Here is a 15,006-nt window from a genome sequence, read left to right on the forward strand (position 1 = left end):
AGCGTGACGTGGGACAGTTGCTAGTGAGCCTGGTGCCCACTCCAGTGGGCAGGACTGGGGGGCGGTACAGCCATGCTGGAGTTGCTGCCTAGGCTGGGTGCTGGCTCCTGTGAGCAGCGACCCGACATGCTGCTGGTTTCACTGCTGCGGTTCCTGGTAGAGCCCTGCAGCTCCACAGATCTCCGCTTTATATAGATATCAGCATCCACGGATACACATTTTGCATCCGCACAGGGCTCTACTCAAGAGGTCATCTAGTCCATCCCCTCATGCTGAGGCAACCTGGCCATGCCTGACAAGTGTTTGTCTAACCTGCTCTTAAAACCTCCAAGGCTGGGGGATTCCACAACCTCCCTTGGAAGCCTATTTCGGTATTTAACTATCCTTACGGTTAGATTTTCCCTCCATATAACCTACATTTCCCTTGCTGCATATTAAGCCCATTACCCCTTGTCCTAGGAGGCATTATTATTATTATTTTATTTTGACATTTGATACAGTCTTTATTCAAACTTGATTACAAAATCCTTTATGCCACAAGCACACAGGCTCCACCAACTTCTTTGATCTTCTCCTCTGCTTTCCTGCTGAAGAATTTTGCTTGATGAGGCCCCCATCCCCTTCAATGCACTGGGCTTTGGTTGCAGCATCCCCCTCAATGCACAGACCCTGCAGCATCTCCCCGCCCCGCCCCCCTCGCCTCACCCACAGCCAGCCAATCCCCGAGCCGCACTATCCCCGCAGCCAATCAGCTGCCCCCAGGCTGAGCCCGCCCCGCTGCACCACTCATCGATATTCATAAGGTCTCATGAATATGCAAAGCCGGGCGGCCGATGGGGGCAGCCGAGATCGTTCGCACATTGGCGGGCAGAACAGCGGCGCGGCCGCGATTGAATTGCGATGCGGGAGGGCGCAGACAGAGCCGCCTCCATGTGCGCTCAGCCAGCGGTTCCTCGGGCCGGGGCTGCCGCCGCAGCCACCGCAGGAACCAAGCTCACCCACCCGGGCAAGGCGATCCTGGCCGGTAAGGAGCCTCCCCGGCCGTCCCCGCGCAGGGAGGGAGGAGGAGGAGCCGCTGCCCGCCCCGCCCTAGGCGCAAGGATAGGCCGGGGGAAATTCAGACTCCCTAAGTGCCCGCCCGCACCGCGCCTCCCCTGCCACAGGGGTGTCACCGTGTGTAACCCGCCCCGGCCGCGGCTTTCCTGAGTCCCAGCTGGGGGGCGGGGCGGGGCGGGGGGCCGGTTGCGGTGATGCGGGGGGGCGTGGCAGCGCGTGCTGGTGTGAGGGGGCGTTGGCTCGAGTGTGGGGTGCTGGGGGGGGGGTCGGTCTCAGCGGGGCTGGGCGACGGGGGCCTGCTGGGGGCGGTAGAGGTCGGCTTCAGTGGGGCTGTTGGGGGGTGGTCTCAGTGGGGCTGGGTAAGGGAGGGCCTGTTGGTCTCAGTGGGGCTGGGTGAGGGTGTGAGGTTGGTCTCAGTGGGGGTAAGAGGGGGTGGTTTCAGTGGGGCTTGGCAAGGGAGGGCCTCTTGGAGGTGGGGGGGGGGCGGTTGGTCTCAGTGGGGCTGGAGGAGCGGGGCTGGGCAAGGGTGGGCCTGTTGGAGGGCGGGCTAGTCTCAGTGGGGCTTGGCAAGGGAGGGCCTGGTCTCAGTGGGGCTTGGCAAGGGAGGGCCTGTTGGAGGTGGGGGGGTTGGTCTCAGTGGGGCTGGAGGAGAGGGGCTAGTCTCAGTGGGGCTTGGCAAGGGAGGGCCTGTTGGAGGTGGGGGGGTTGGTCTCAGTGGGGCTGGAGGGGGGGGGTTGGTCTCAGTGGGGCTGGAGGGGGGGGGTTGGTCTCAGTGGGGCTGGAGGAGAGGGGCTGGTCTCAGTGGGGCTTGGCAAGGGAGGGCCTGTTGGAGGGCAGGCTAGTCTCAGTGGGGCTTGGCAAGGGAGGGCCTGTTGGAGGTGGGGGGGGTTGGTCTCAGTGGGGCTGGAGGAGAGGGGCTGGTCTCAGTGGGGCTGGGCAAGGGAGGGCCTGTTTGAGGTGGGGGGGTTGGTCTCAGTGCGGCTGGAGGAGAGGGGCTGGTCTCAGTGGGGCTGGGCAAGGGAGGGCCTGTTGGGGGTGGGGTGGGGGTGGTTTGGTAGGAGGTGAAAGGGGGTGCTGGCAGGATCATGATAGCTGTAATTTACTGTGTACTAGGAGCACCATGGAAGGTGGCACTGATGTTGCTCCTGGTTCCTTGCTGCTCTAGCTTCGTCCCAAAGACAGTGGTGCTGACCTGGCTGCTGAGTCCCACTTCTTTTTGTGTTCGTTTCCTTTAATGGCATAGAGTGAGCTTCCCCCAAGGGGTAGGGAATGGTCGCAAGGAGGGGGCTGTGTTATGCAGAGAGATTTTTGGGGTGAGTGGAGCCATATGGGTTTCCTTCATCCTCCCTTCTGCAAGAAATTGTCAGTCCCTGGCACTGAAGGCCAGACTTCCAAAAACTCCCATTTAGGGACCCACGTAAGGGCTGTATTCTCCCCTGCTTTGCACCTTGTTTAATCACTAATTCATATTCAAAGTGCATGTAAAACTCTACTGTTTTGCTTTAGTAGAGTTTTTACAACCGTTTTGTACTGGGATAAATGATTACATTGGTACAAGGCAGTGGAGAATCAAGTTGTAAAAAAATTGATTTGCAGTCATATCCATCATATCCATCATTTGAAAGCTGGAAACACACACCCTTGAACTGCATTGAAATATAATGGCTTGGAGGGGTTTCTGGATGAATGGCACGGGGGTAAAAATGGTAAGTTAGCTTAAAAATCAGGACTGACCTCTTGAAAAGCATGGATAGCATGTGTGCAATGTAACAACTAGGGGCCTGATACTTCTAACATTAAAGTCAACTGGAATCCTGCCTTTAACTTCAGTGGGAGAAGGATGAGGCTGTATGGAGATCCTGAAAAGTGATTTCACATTCCAGTGAGGGCTTCTAAAAAGGTTATTTTGAATTTAGCAGAAGCCTGAGATGAAATATTCCTTGGTTAATTGTTGCTGAGTAATATATTACTCTAAGAAGAATTCTGTGGGTGAAGAGAGAAAGGGGACCTCTTAAAGCTTTTATAGATATGGTCCAAAGAATAATAAAACTTTCGATTGGATATTCGGAAGAGTCAAAGGGATGGGGAACAAGATTTCCAAAAATGGGTATCTAAAATATTGGGCTGGATTTTCACAAATGCTGAGTACCCACAACTCCAGCTGAAGTCTAAAGTGAAAATCACCTGATCCAACTCCCACTAAAATCAAGAAGTGTGGCCGTTGGATTTGTATTGGTATGTTTATTGGTTTGTTTAATGATCTGTGTGTATGTGTGAGATGGGTGTTAAGCTAAAGTTATACCACCATCCTTGTGATTTCCATAGTTAATATTTTTGCCTTTTTGATGTTTTAATGGAATCTCTCCTCTCTAACTGCACTTAAACTTCACTATAAGTAACCATGCTTTTTGTTTTCAGATTGTTGGTGTATTGCATGTGTAATTTAGGAATTATTTCTCATTGTCTCAATGGAATTCTTTGATCCTCTCCTCTTTTGTCTTGGCTGCTTGGTTTGTAATAATTACTGGCTGAGCCAGTGGTTTTTTCTGGGTGTTTTCTGGTTTCGAAATGTTTCTACTGTGTTGCTGTACTTATTGCATTGTTGCCAAAACTGTTAATAGGATCATTTGCAATGTGGATTGGCACAGTGCAGTATGGCGCAATTTGTGTGATGCTTACTTTTTGTTTCTATAAAATAACAGCATAACATTTCTACCTCTCTTCTATGCAGGTGGCATTGCTGGAGGTATTGAAATCTGTATCACCTTTCCCACAGAATACGTAAAAACACAATTACAATTGGATGAAAGAGCAAATCCCCCTCGGTATAGAAGCATTGGTAAGAGGATAACAACTCCTATTTATGTGCATTTTAAAATATCAAACAAAGTTTCTAGTAGACTATTAGCCTAGCAGGCAAATCTCTGTGATTCATTTGTAAAGTAAAAGTTGGTTATCAAGACTTGGAAATTGTCTTGCAGGTCACTGTGTGAGGCTAACCATTCAGGAACATGGTGTGAAGGGTCTGTACAGGGGCCTAAGCTCTTTGTTGTATGGCTCTATTCCAAAATCTGCTGTCAGGTAAGGTGATCTCTAAATTATTATTTGTAAATATAATAAAAATGTCCGATTTGTGGCAGGACTTCACTGATAGGTTTTTATCCATTTTATAGCGTGCTTTTTCATCCATAGATCTCAAAGTGCTAAATGAGACTGGTTTTTGCTTTCTGCTTTTTTCTTATTTGTAACTATATCATTTGCAACCATTTTTCCCTCTTCCCCTCCTCCCCCCCCCAATTTCTAAAAGACTGCGGTGTGCTCAGTACAGTTCTCTCTCTTGAGCTCCATCTGTATTTTATTGGCCTTGCAATATAGGTCTTGGAAAAATAATGTTCTGTATTGAAACTTTATGCAGATTCTTAGGCCAGGTGAACATCTGGAAAAAAGACATAACTTCAGTTTGACTGTTACACAGTTTGAAAGGGGAAAATAGTGTGAATGGTCCATTTTATACTTTTTCACTCTTAATAAAGACCCAGTTTGGGATCATAGTGTTTTAAATAAAGTAGTAAATACTATGGATTTAACATCACAAGGCTATTTGTGGTATGCACTGGATCAAACATTCCAGGGTCAGATAGTGATGGCTGCAAAATGTCAACTTCATTATCTTATTGGCTGCTGCTGGTAAGAATAAGATGACATTTTTACTACTTAGACGTGATATTGTTTCATTCTGTATTTCTGTCTTCTCTTTGCATTTCTTAGCTGGTGCTTTACTGAGCATTACCATTTGGAATAAGGCTGTTATGATAGCACAGTCTCCTTTTGACTTGTTTGTCATAGTTATTACTGAAGTAATATCAAGGGAAACATACCAAAGCACACAGGATAAGATTGTCACTCTCCCTACTTGGTGGTGTAAGGTGTGCCCTTCAGTCCCCGTGTGGGTTACCTTTATTGTAAGTAGCAATGTGGGCCTGGACAGTGCTTCGCCTCCCATGTACATAGGCAAGGAGTGGTAGGGCAGAAGTGGGGAGTGGCTGTAGCCTTGGGTCCCTCTCCCCAATGTTGTACCAATACAGAGGGGACTGTAATCTGTGCTGGGTATAGAGCTGGTGCAGATTCCATCTCTTTTTGCTCCCTCCCCCTCCCAGAGTATGGTGGGATCATGGAACCATACTGTGGCTGTAAGCAGGACTGTGGTCTGTTCTTTTTCTTGGGCAGCTTAATTGTTCATTGCCCTTCTCTCAGGCATGTGGCAAAGTCATCATCTCACCCACAACTTGTCTTCATTTCCACTTTACTAACATTGGATAGGGGAGAAGAATGGCACATTTAATTTAGCAATTTTATTTCTGTTTGGAAAATATTTATTTTCATAATAGAAGGACTTTGGTTAAAGGACTGAAGGAGAGAAGTTTTCCAAACCACAGGTTTTTTTAGTCTTGGTGAGTTGCTGGGATATTGGATGCCAGTCCTCATTAAAAGTAATTAAACATCCATAGCTGAGGACCATTACTTTTTTTTGCAAAAGAGAGAGGATAGAACAGTGGGCTGGATACTTCTGACACTGTCGTTCAAGATGCTTCCTGTCTGCTTTTGAGGAAATCTGTAGTTGAGAAAACAAACTCTTATGTTCCCTGCAGGTTTGGAATGTTTGAGTTCCTCAGCAATATTGCAAAGGATTCAAATGGGAAACTAGACAACAAAAGGAGTTTACTTTGTGGCCTTGGAGCTGGTGTTGCAGAAGCTGTCCTAGTAGTCTGTCCAATGGAAACTATAAAGGTGGGCAGAATGTTAATATTCATAGACTAGAACATCATCTACTTCTTGGAAACTTCTTCCTGTCAGCTAAACAAGTCCATCGCTGTTTCCTCATTGTGTTTTTAAAATGGCCTACCACATTTTAGCTTGTGCTATTTTCATCTGTCTTAGGGCAACTAGACAAAAGTATTATCACTTTACTGTGCAAACTTACGTAGTTATGAAATATTTTTGTTTAAAAGGCAGGAGAGGGAGTTTTCCCATAAATCGTGAAGTTGGCAGTTTTGCAGAACCTAACAAAATAGCCCCTATTCATATTAAATGATGGACTAGAGCAGTGATTCCCAAACTTGTTCCGCCACTTGTGCAGGGAAAGCCCCTGGCAGGCCGGGCCAGTTTGTGTACCTGCCGTGTCCGCAGGTTTGGCTGATCGTGGCTCCCACTGGCTGTGGTTTGCTGCTCCGGGCCAATGGGAGCTGCGGGAAGTGGCGCAGACCGAGGGACATACTGGCCGCCGCTTCCAGCAGCTCCAATTGGCCTGGAGCAGCGAACCGCAGCCACTGGGAGCCGCGATCAGCCAAACCTGCGGACGCGGCAGGTACACAAACCGGCCCGGCCTGCCAGGGGCTTTCCTTGCACAAACGGCGGAACAAGTTTGGGAACCACTGGACTAGAGGATAATAGTCGTGAGACAATGTTGTGCTTAAAGTTTTGTTTTAAATTGTTACAGGTGAAGTTCATTCATGATCAGTCCTCTTCAAATCCAAAGTACAAAGGGTTTTTCCAAGGTGTCCGTGAGATTGTTCGGGAACAAGGTATAATCATGTAGCAAAAACTACTGTGGGCTTTTATCGCTGCATAACTTAATGGGGGAACCATAAACATCCTTGGCTCTATTTGAGCCTAATCGTACAAGATAAATGTGTTGAGATAGAACACGGTTTGTTCCAGTGAATTATCCAGTCTTTCAGTAGACTGGTAGGTTCATTCTGGCTGTCTAATTTTCACTCACACTTTTAAAATTTATATATAAAATGAAAATTATGTAATCTATTACAGGCTTACGTGGAACATATCAGGGGCTGACAGCTACTGTCCTCAAACAAGGTTCAAACCAGGCTATCCGTTTCTTTGTGATGACTTCCCTTCGAAATTGGTATCTAGGTAAAATGAGTCAGGCTGGCAATTTAATTGTATTATGAAAAGTAGATAAAATCTTATTTAATATTTTTTTTAAACTTGCTTAAATGGCAATGTTATAAAAGTTTGATCAGTACTTCCTACTGTTTTGTTGACCACTTTAATTGAATATGAGACTATATTCTAAATTAAGAACTAAATTATTTCTAAAAGCATTAGCATTTGTAGAGGTATATGGTCTAATTGCTTTATCTCCTATATGTACTTGATCAGGTGATAATCCCCACAAAAAGATGAATCCATTTATTACAGCTGCATTTGGTGCTACTGCAGGTGCAGCCAGTGTCTTTGGCAATACTCCATTAGATGTCATCAAAACCAGGATGCAGGTAAAAATCACTATAGAAACTAATCTTAAAATGAACTGGGATAGTGGATATCAGGACACTTAGCAGAGCTCTGATGTTTCATTTAAGAAGGCAATAAGAACCTCATACGCTGGTCTCTTACACCTACACTCTATCTGGGTTATTGTGACTCTTGAGGATTATTATTACTGTAGTATGTAGGAGCCCTAGTCGTTGACCAGTACCCCAGTGTGCTATGCACGGAACAAACACCGAGCAAAAAGACGCATTTAACCAAAAAGTTTGCATTTGACTTGAGATCTAGCATAGTGCTCTGCTAGTGGCTGTGTCAGGTACCCCGCAGCACAACTACCCTAAAGGGAACCACATTTTGTGAAGAAATCCTTGGATTTGCTTGGTTTCTGCTGAAGTTTTACAAGCTTAATTTCCATTTGTAAAGGAAAGGTGTATTAATGATGGCATATCATTGGATTTGTCTTTAAAAATGAAAACTAGGCATAAAGGCTTCAAAATTTGTTACTGGGATTTTTTTTCCACAGAGAAATGAATCCAAAGTGGCAGGTAGAATTTTGTGGAAATCCTGCAGTTTTCTCTCTGGGCCTCCCATGTTTTTCCACTGTTCGTATCATTTTAGCAGATGGTACTGTGACAGTTCTGGGATTCTGATTGAGGGGCGGGGAGGTGACCTCTTTCCAAAAAGCCATTTCTTAATTACAGTTCATACTAGAATCTGCTAAAAGCTGAGATCTCTAATCACTCAACTCACTTCATTTATATTTTGCATTTCAGGGCCTGGAAGCCCATAAATATAAAAATACACTAGATTGTGCCTATCAGATCCTCAAAAAGGAGGGCTTATTAGCGTAAGTAGATTCAACTATTGTCTATATATGTGGGATATTATAGCTGCAATATTTCAGTGAAACTATTGTTTTCCATATTTTGATGGGTGACGCTTTTTAGCCCAGCCTACACCTCTTTGCTAGAATGGCATTTATCTTAGTACTGTTCTTTTGGTGTCTTTTTTTTTTTTTCATGGGTTCACTTTTTTTAGTGCAGTTTAGAACTAGCATATGCCATTTACAACTACTGTTCCTTACCCTCCCCTGCCCCAAATGACTATATGTCTGTCACATGCACACTGGTCCCAGAGGAAAAGAAGGTGGAAGCATATTTGATAACTTTCACTCCTTTCCATACACGCGTCTGGAACAGTTTATGATGTTGATCTTCTATAAGAACTGTTGCCTATTTGCCAGTTTATGAATCTGATATAATCAGTTACTGTAGGCAACTTGTTTTAGGAATACTTATTAGAAACTATTTGCAAAACTGTAAAAGTTCAACTTGCCGTTGAAATTGACTTTGTGAAATAGATTTATAGCTGTATACGAAACTTCATTGTTCAAGTCGTCTGACTTTTTATTCCAAAAACTAAAAATATCTTCTTCCTTCTGTGAAGCATTTTCTTATTTATAATTCTTCTACCTACAGATTTTACAAAGGAACAGTTCCCCGTCTTGGCCGAGTCTGTTTGGATGTAGCAATTGTGTTTGTTATTTATGAAGAAGTGGTCAATGTTCTCAACAAGGTCTGGAAAACTGCCTGATGCTGCTTGTATAAGGCTGACGAGGACAGTTTGGATAGCTGGCTAGCCAAGTCCAATGAGTGCAGATCTAAATTGAGTTTATTGCCTGTGGTTTATTATCATAGGTGTTTGAAATGCAAACGCTATTATTCCATCTTCATTCTTTAAAGTGACAAAACTGTAATCCAGGCATTACACTACTTCAAAGTTTATAAGTTGTATGGTGTAGCGAAAAGGCTAGTAGGGCAATATTACTAACTGCATACATGCTGGCTCCTAACACAGCTGAAATTGGTGATCTTGGTAGGCAGAAAACCAATTAAAGTAAAAACACTTGGCTAGATTCTGCTGTTTACATGAGTGTATCTCTGGATTAATTTTGTTGACCATTAAACTCCAAAGAGGCCCCATCTAAACACAATGCTGTGTCAAACAACTAGAAATCTTTTGTTTGGTTTGGTTTTAAATGTATTTTAGTTAAACCATTAACCCATGTATGGACACTCTCTTTTAATTTAAACCAGGCTTGTATAGCTAAATTTACCCTGACGCAGGGTGAACCACATAAACTAGTTTTATGTCTAATTAAAAGTGCACTGGTTCCAGAACAGGTTTAGGTAATCTGATTCTTAAATATGTGCAACTTGTGTGTGTAGACAAGGCTTGAGTGCCTTCAATAGAGTTACTGTTTACCTCCACTGGGTATAATTGAGAGCAGAGTCTGCCTCACTGTTCTTGAAAGATCACATATGCTGAAAAATTGGAGAAGGGCGCACGCTTCCCATGCTGGCTGACAGCATCTGTCAGGCTGAATAGCAACTGTGTAAATAGCTTTATTTCTTATTTATTTATTTTTTACTTTGGAGTTGGATTTCTGGGCCAGGAGGAAGCCGCCTTTTGGGCTCCTGCTGTGAGAATGCTAGACCAGCTTTCTGATCCAAGGCACTAGAAGTGGCCAGGAATACTTGGGACCAGATCACTGGCCTATAATAGGGATGTAAATATCGGTTAAAAAAGTTAACCTTTAAGACTATTAAAATTATATCATTTAATTGGTTAACCGACGCCGCTCCAGCGCAGGGGCCCCGCTGGGGCTGAGGGCCTGGCTGGGGCTGTGGGGCTGGGATTGCGCCAGCCAGCTAGCCCGACGCAGCTCGGACTGCTTTGGCCCAGCACAGCCGGCCCCCGGGGTTAACGGTTAAGGTCCAGTTAACGATAAGTCTAATGCTTACCGGTTAACCATTTAACCTTTTACATCCCTACTCTCTAAGGGCCCAGTCCTGCTATATTTACTTAAATAAAGCTCATGTTGAATTCAGTGAGGCTTACTTGAGTAAGGACTGCAGGTCTAGCGCTATTCTGAAATTGCAGAATAAAGTTTCCAAAACTTCTACAGGGTTTCATGCTCTGTCTGTATTCTGGTAACTTTACTTTGCCATTGCAATCTTACTGGAGATCTGGCCCCAGGTTTCACTAGCCCCTGCTTCCAGCTTCTTGAGGGACATCACTGAAAGTTGCTCTGATGTTCTGTCTGGAATAGGAACTCAGGGAGCTGCATCTTCAAGGGTTAGATAATGCCCTAAAACATATTTTGTAGTCTTTGTATTTATGAATGGATAAATATGTTGGTTCTTAAGATACGCTTTAGTAATCAGCCTGCCAAACTGGAACACTGAGCATGGCAGGTGGGGGTTTTTGTCCCTGAAAGAGAGAATAAACTTCAGACATTATAACACTTGTTCTTCAAAAATGATCCCAGTTGACCTCTTTATTTTGGTGGTACGTTAATCATTAAGGCATTTGAAGACGTTTTTAATCTGTGAGCATGGCTCCTCTGGGGAATGGGGGTGGGGGAAATACCTCTGTCTTACGCTAGTGTAATTTCAGAATTAATTCAAGGGTTACACCAGTGAATCTGAAGATAATTTGGGTCCGAGGTGCATACAGTTTAAAAAAGACAAGCATTAAAAAAAGTTGAGGAAAGGACCAAATCAGTGTAGAGATAATGTCATCTAACATACTGTATCCTATAGCATAGACTTGCTGTGGCATTTAGACTTGGACAAGCCAGAAAATGTCTGACTAGAGCTAAACTCACGGCAATTTAGGCAAAGGATCATGTCCAAGCAAAGGTACTGTCCTGTCTCCTGTAGTATCTGAACATTCCTTCCTCTTGTGGTTCTCACCACTAGCATTTGGTTGGATTTGTCACCAAGTACAAGAGATTGCCATATTGCATCAATTAAAATTTGAAACTTAGTTGTAGAAGCTTCCTTTACTGTACAGGAAACTTGTGCCAGTCCACTCTCACTTGCTCTCAGCAAGCATTGGCCAACCAAGTGGTGCATGTTTCTCTATGAATTGTCCATTTACATTCGATATTAAAGTAGTTCTATAATCTGAGACTTGCAGATAATTTGCTGCTGGGTTTTGGTAAATACAAAGCACATGCTGTCGAGGTTGGGGACATACAGAGCATATTAGGAACTCCTCTAGAATTGAGAGCCATGTTAAGACCTATAACAGGTTGCTTTTAACTGGCCATCAAGGAATACTGTATTTAACACGTCTGCTGAATTATTGAAATTTTAAGACACCAAGCTCTAAAGCTATATGCATTACTTCATAGCTGCCATAATATGGCTCCTTTACATAGTCACTGATACCTCCAGAATAGGCAGGGCTTCCACCTTCATAACTTAAAGAATAATTTATTGCCAAAGTCATTACAACCCTCTTTACTGTCTCAATAAACAGCAAGGCTGTCCCCATGCGCTATTGATTGGAGTTTTCACATTGACCAAAATTGTGTCCACTAAAATCACTCTGTAGTTGCCGAAACTTCTTGATCCCCAGTGACCCATCTGTCTTAACTGCGCCATCAAAGGGACACCAGATGAGTTCTCTTGGCCGACTGTTCTCTGATTCTACAGCTCTACCTTCAACCTTAGGTGTCTGCCATTTATAGCTGCATCAGCCACTTCAGCTCTGGTATAGATAACCAGTTCAGAGCCTTTGTAAATGTTCCAAGTTCCTCATTGCCACAGAGACTAAGTATGATTCATTACTAAAAATGGCTTTAGTGGCCACTTAGTTTCAGAGCTCAGCTGAGGAGGAAGCAACGCCTAACATGACAAACTACAGTGACTTAAATAGTTATAACAGTGGCTATGGGAGTTGGCTCTGGCCTATCAAATAGAAATCGCAATAAAACTTTAAATACTAGGACATTACCCTTAAACAGGAGAGAGCTGAGGAAGTGACAGGAAAGCATCAAGTCTGATCATGAAGTTTAAAAGTTGAGGGGGGTGACTTTTAGAAATACTGACAGCTGTGTTGAGTTGTATGTGGGTTTAGGGACTTAGTGTATTTAGCTTTGTTCATTTAGCCATACTGGCTCATAAGCCACCTATTTTGTTATCCCGAATCTGCTGGACCAGAAATAAAAACTCGTCATTTTCAGTTGTGGCAAAATCAGAATGATTGTGTTTACCTACAGACAGCATCTTTACAAATTGGCAAGTAAAAATACTGTACATAGTTATGCTTATTTGTACGATACCTAGTATTGGTTGGGTCAGTAGTATATGGACTTGCCAGTTGGTCTGGTCGGTAATGCATGGAATTACAAGAAGGTCTCTAATTTTATCCATTACTGGGCACCGTAACCAGGGAATGCTATATTGATCAATGCTTCAAGGAAAGCCACTTTCTAATGTTTGTGCCTTTTTAGTGTTTCTTTAACATTTCTAACTTGTTTGCGACATTTATTTTTAATGTTAAATAATTGTTTACAAGTTCAATCTTTTCTCTTTCAAAAAAAATAAAAACATCTAAATATGGAGCTTCTTAAATTTCTGTTTAAGTGGATTTTATCAGGGAAAACAAATGAGAATTTGATACCTTTCAAAAGTGCTAATCACTGAGTGAGAAGATAATGGACCAAATTTTGCTCTTGCTTTAAAGTTTAAACCAATGCAATCTTGTTGCTTTCACAAATAAATGAGAGCAGAATTTGCCACTGTGATCTGATTAGTGCTGTAGTTCATATTATTTGGGTAAATATATCCAACTAACACAAGCCCTTCTGCAAAAGATATTTGTTCTATATACCTCTGTATTCTCCACAGCTGGATGGTGCAGAAGGAAACCATCTCAGAAATTCAGTAGAATTATATGGATGGGAAAGTAATTATGCTTGGACATCCTCTTCTCATTCAGCATCACTGGCAGTGTTCTCCTTAGAAACTCCACATAACTACTGGATGGAACAGAGGTAGGAAGCATCTATTCAGCTACTGAAGGTGATTGTTTTAATTTAACTTGTTCTATCCCTGCATTTTTACTATGGAGACACACTTGGGGCCCTTAAATAGATACAGTGGTAATTGGTTCTTGAAATCTAGATATGGGGTTCCTTGTAGGCTGCACACTAACTGATATATAGAAATTCATCATATGAAAATGCATATTCACAACCTATACTGATAAGATTACAATGTTCAAGCACTCCAAATGGAAGTGTGTGCACAACTTTTATGAATGCAGTCCCAAATGTCTTCTAAAGGGTTTCTCACTTCTCACTAGCAGGGTTGCATAGGGGTAAGGTTTGAGAGAGTCTGGGGGAATGGAAAGTGAAACCATGTTCTTCTGAGTGTTGCCTGTTGCATTCACTAGGGGAGGCAGGTACGATAGTGACGGTCTGGCTGCACTGAAGTTTGTTGGCGTTCTTGGCAATGTGACATCTCCTTTATTTATTCAGATCCCCCTGGTGCTACACATGTATCTTACTTTGTCTCTGATGTAATTAAAGTTACTATTGATCACTTTTTAAAACGTCATTACAGATATTTCAAACAATCCTCTAAACTGTACATGCAATTTGGGAATGTGTTCAAATGCATTTGCATAGTTGAATTTGCACTCCACAGAGTGATCTTGAACTGATTTCTAGCCATTAGAGGTCAGTGTTCTACTGCAAATGCTTAGAAAGAAGTACATCAGGGAAATGTTCAGTCACTGTTATTGGTAGTAAGCAGCTGATTTAGATAGGTGTGACTGACCCTTTACAACCAAATAAAACATGACAAGTCTCTATTCTAAGGAGCCTACAATTTGATAACTATATTTACTGAAGGCCTCAGTCTGCAAACCCTGCTCCCAAAAGTGAGGATTTGCAGGCTTGGGCCCCCTAATCAGTTACACTGAAATCCAGGAAATCTCTGAAAAGGAAAAATTAACACGTTGAGTGTTGCAGAAATTGAATGCAAAATAATCTGGCCTTACAAGGAGGCTCGAATTGCCACTGAATAATATGATTTCTCTTTTGTATGCATTGTGGACTGGCTCTGAAGTTTTAGAAGGACATTAGAAAACCGGTGAGCTATCTATTTCAAAACTGCCATTTGCTGTTGAATCTGATGTATACCACTTATATTAATTTCTATTAGATGCTGGTTTCCTATTCTCCCTTTCTAAGAATAGGTATTTGTGGAGCCAGAAAAATAATATAAAGAAATCCGGCAGAGGTGTCACTTAAAGGCTTTAGTTGTGCATGTGCTTGCGTTAAAACTAGTTTTATATTTCATTATAAATTAGATCACGTACAGTTAACAAATTGAGAAAGCAGACAAAATCAAGAATGGGTAAAAGTTGCGGTGCAAGATACATATATGTGTGTGTGTGTGTGTGTGTGTGTGTGTGTGTGTGTGTTTTAGAGCTGGTTTGAAAATTTTCAAAACTTGCAATGTTTTTTTTTGTTTTTTCTAAATCAAAAGGAACTTCAGACAAGGCTAAATTTAGTTGAAAGTGGGTTCATTTTTTATAATGAGCTCTAATATTTCTACTGCTTTTAAACAGATGTCCAAGAATATAACATAATTGTAAGATAATAGCAACAGAGGGTCTTGTGGTACCTTTAAGACTAACAGATGTATTGGAGCATAAGCTTTTCATGGGTGGAGCATAGCAGTTACTTGCTGCTAGCTAAATGCAGGTCATCAAGTCCAGTCCCCTGCCCTCATGGCAGGACCAAATACTGTCTAGTAATGCTTTTCATCAGTGTATCTCACAGAGCTCTGTACAAAT

General features: G+C 42.9%; 1 protein-coding gene across 8 annotated transcripts; it reads left to right on the forward strand.

Moving 5' to 3' along the window:
• The first annotated feature begins 798 nt into the window (after positions 1-798).
• Positions 799-14,670, forward strand: LOC101945372 (tricarboxylate transport protein, mitochondrial-like). Of its 8 annotated transcripts, XM_065573020.1 has the most exons (13): positions 1,156-1,173; positions 2,170-2,276; positions 2,653-2,762; positions 3,788-3,895; positions 4,038-4,137; positions 5,706-5,844; positions 6,554-6,638; positions 6,883-6,987; positions 7,237-7,352; positions 8,121-8,194; positions 8,826-8,922; positions 13,050-13,195; positions 13,597-14,670. In XM_065573020.1, exons 6-13 carry the CDS (start codon positions 5,713-5,715, stop codon positions 13,724-13,726), a joined length of 885 nt encoding a protein of 294 aa, XP_065429092.1. In that variant the 5' UTR covers positions 1,156-1,173; positions 2,170-2,276; positions 2,653-2,762; positions 3,788-3,895; positions 4,038-4,137; positions 5,706-5,712; the 3' UTR covers positions 13,727-14,670. The 8 variants fall into 8 exon arrangements, with proteins under 8 accessions (XP_065429087.1, XP_065429088.1, XP_065429093.1 ...); XM_065573021.1 differs by lacking the exons at positions 1,156-1,173; positions 2,170-2,276 and adding an exon at positions 885-1,024; XM_065573023.1 differs by lacking the exon at positions 2,653-2,762.
• The last annotated feature ends 336 nt before the right edge of the window (positions 14,671-15,006 follow it).

Source organism: Chrysemys picta, chromosome 19 (assembly GCF_011386835.1).
Source record: "Chrysemys picta bellii isolate R12L10 chromosome 19, ASM1138683v2, whole genome shotgun sequence".
In the NCBI taxonomy this organism is placed as follows: Eukaryota; Metazoa; Chordata; order Testudines; family Emydidae; genus Chrysemys; species Chrysemys picta.

What these genes read in the sequence shown, in the direction of transcription:
- LOC101945372 (XM_065573015.1), top strand. Translation starts at nt 901, where the DNA reads ATGCGGGAGGGCGCAGACAGAGCCGCCTCCATGTGCGCTCAGCCAGCG. An exon ending in GTCCAATGGAAACTATAAAG is followed by an intron (nt 5,845 to 6,553) that starts GTGGGCAGAATG and finishes AAATTGTTACAG; the next exon opens with GTGAAGTTCATTCATGATCA. An exon ending in AAAAAGGAGGGCTTATTAGC is followed by an intron (nt 8,195 to 8,825) that starts GTAAGTAGATTC and finishes TTCTACCTACAG; the next exon opens with ATTTTACAAAGGAACAGTTC.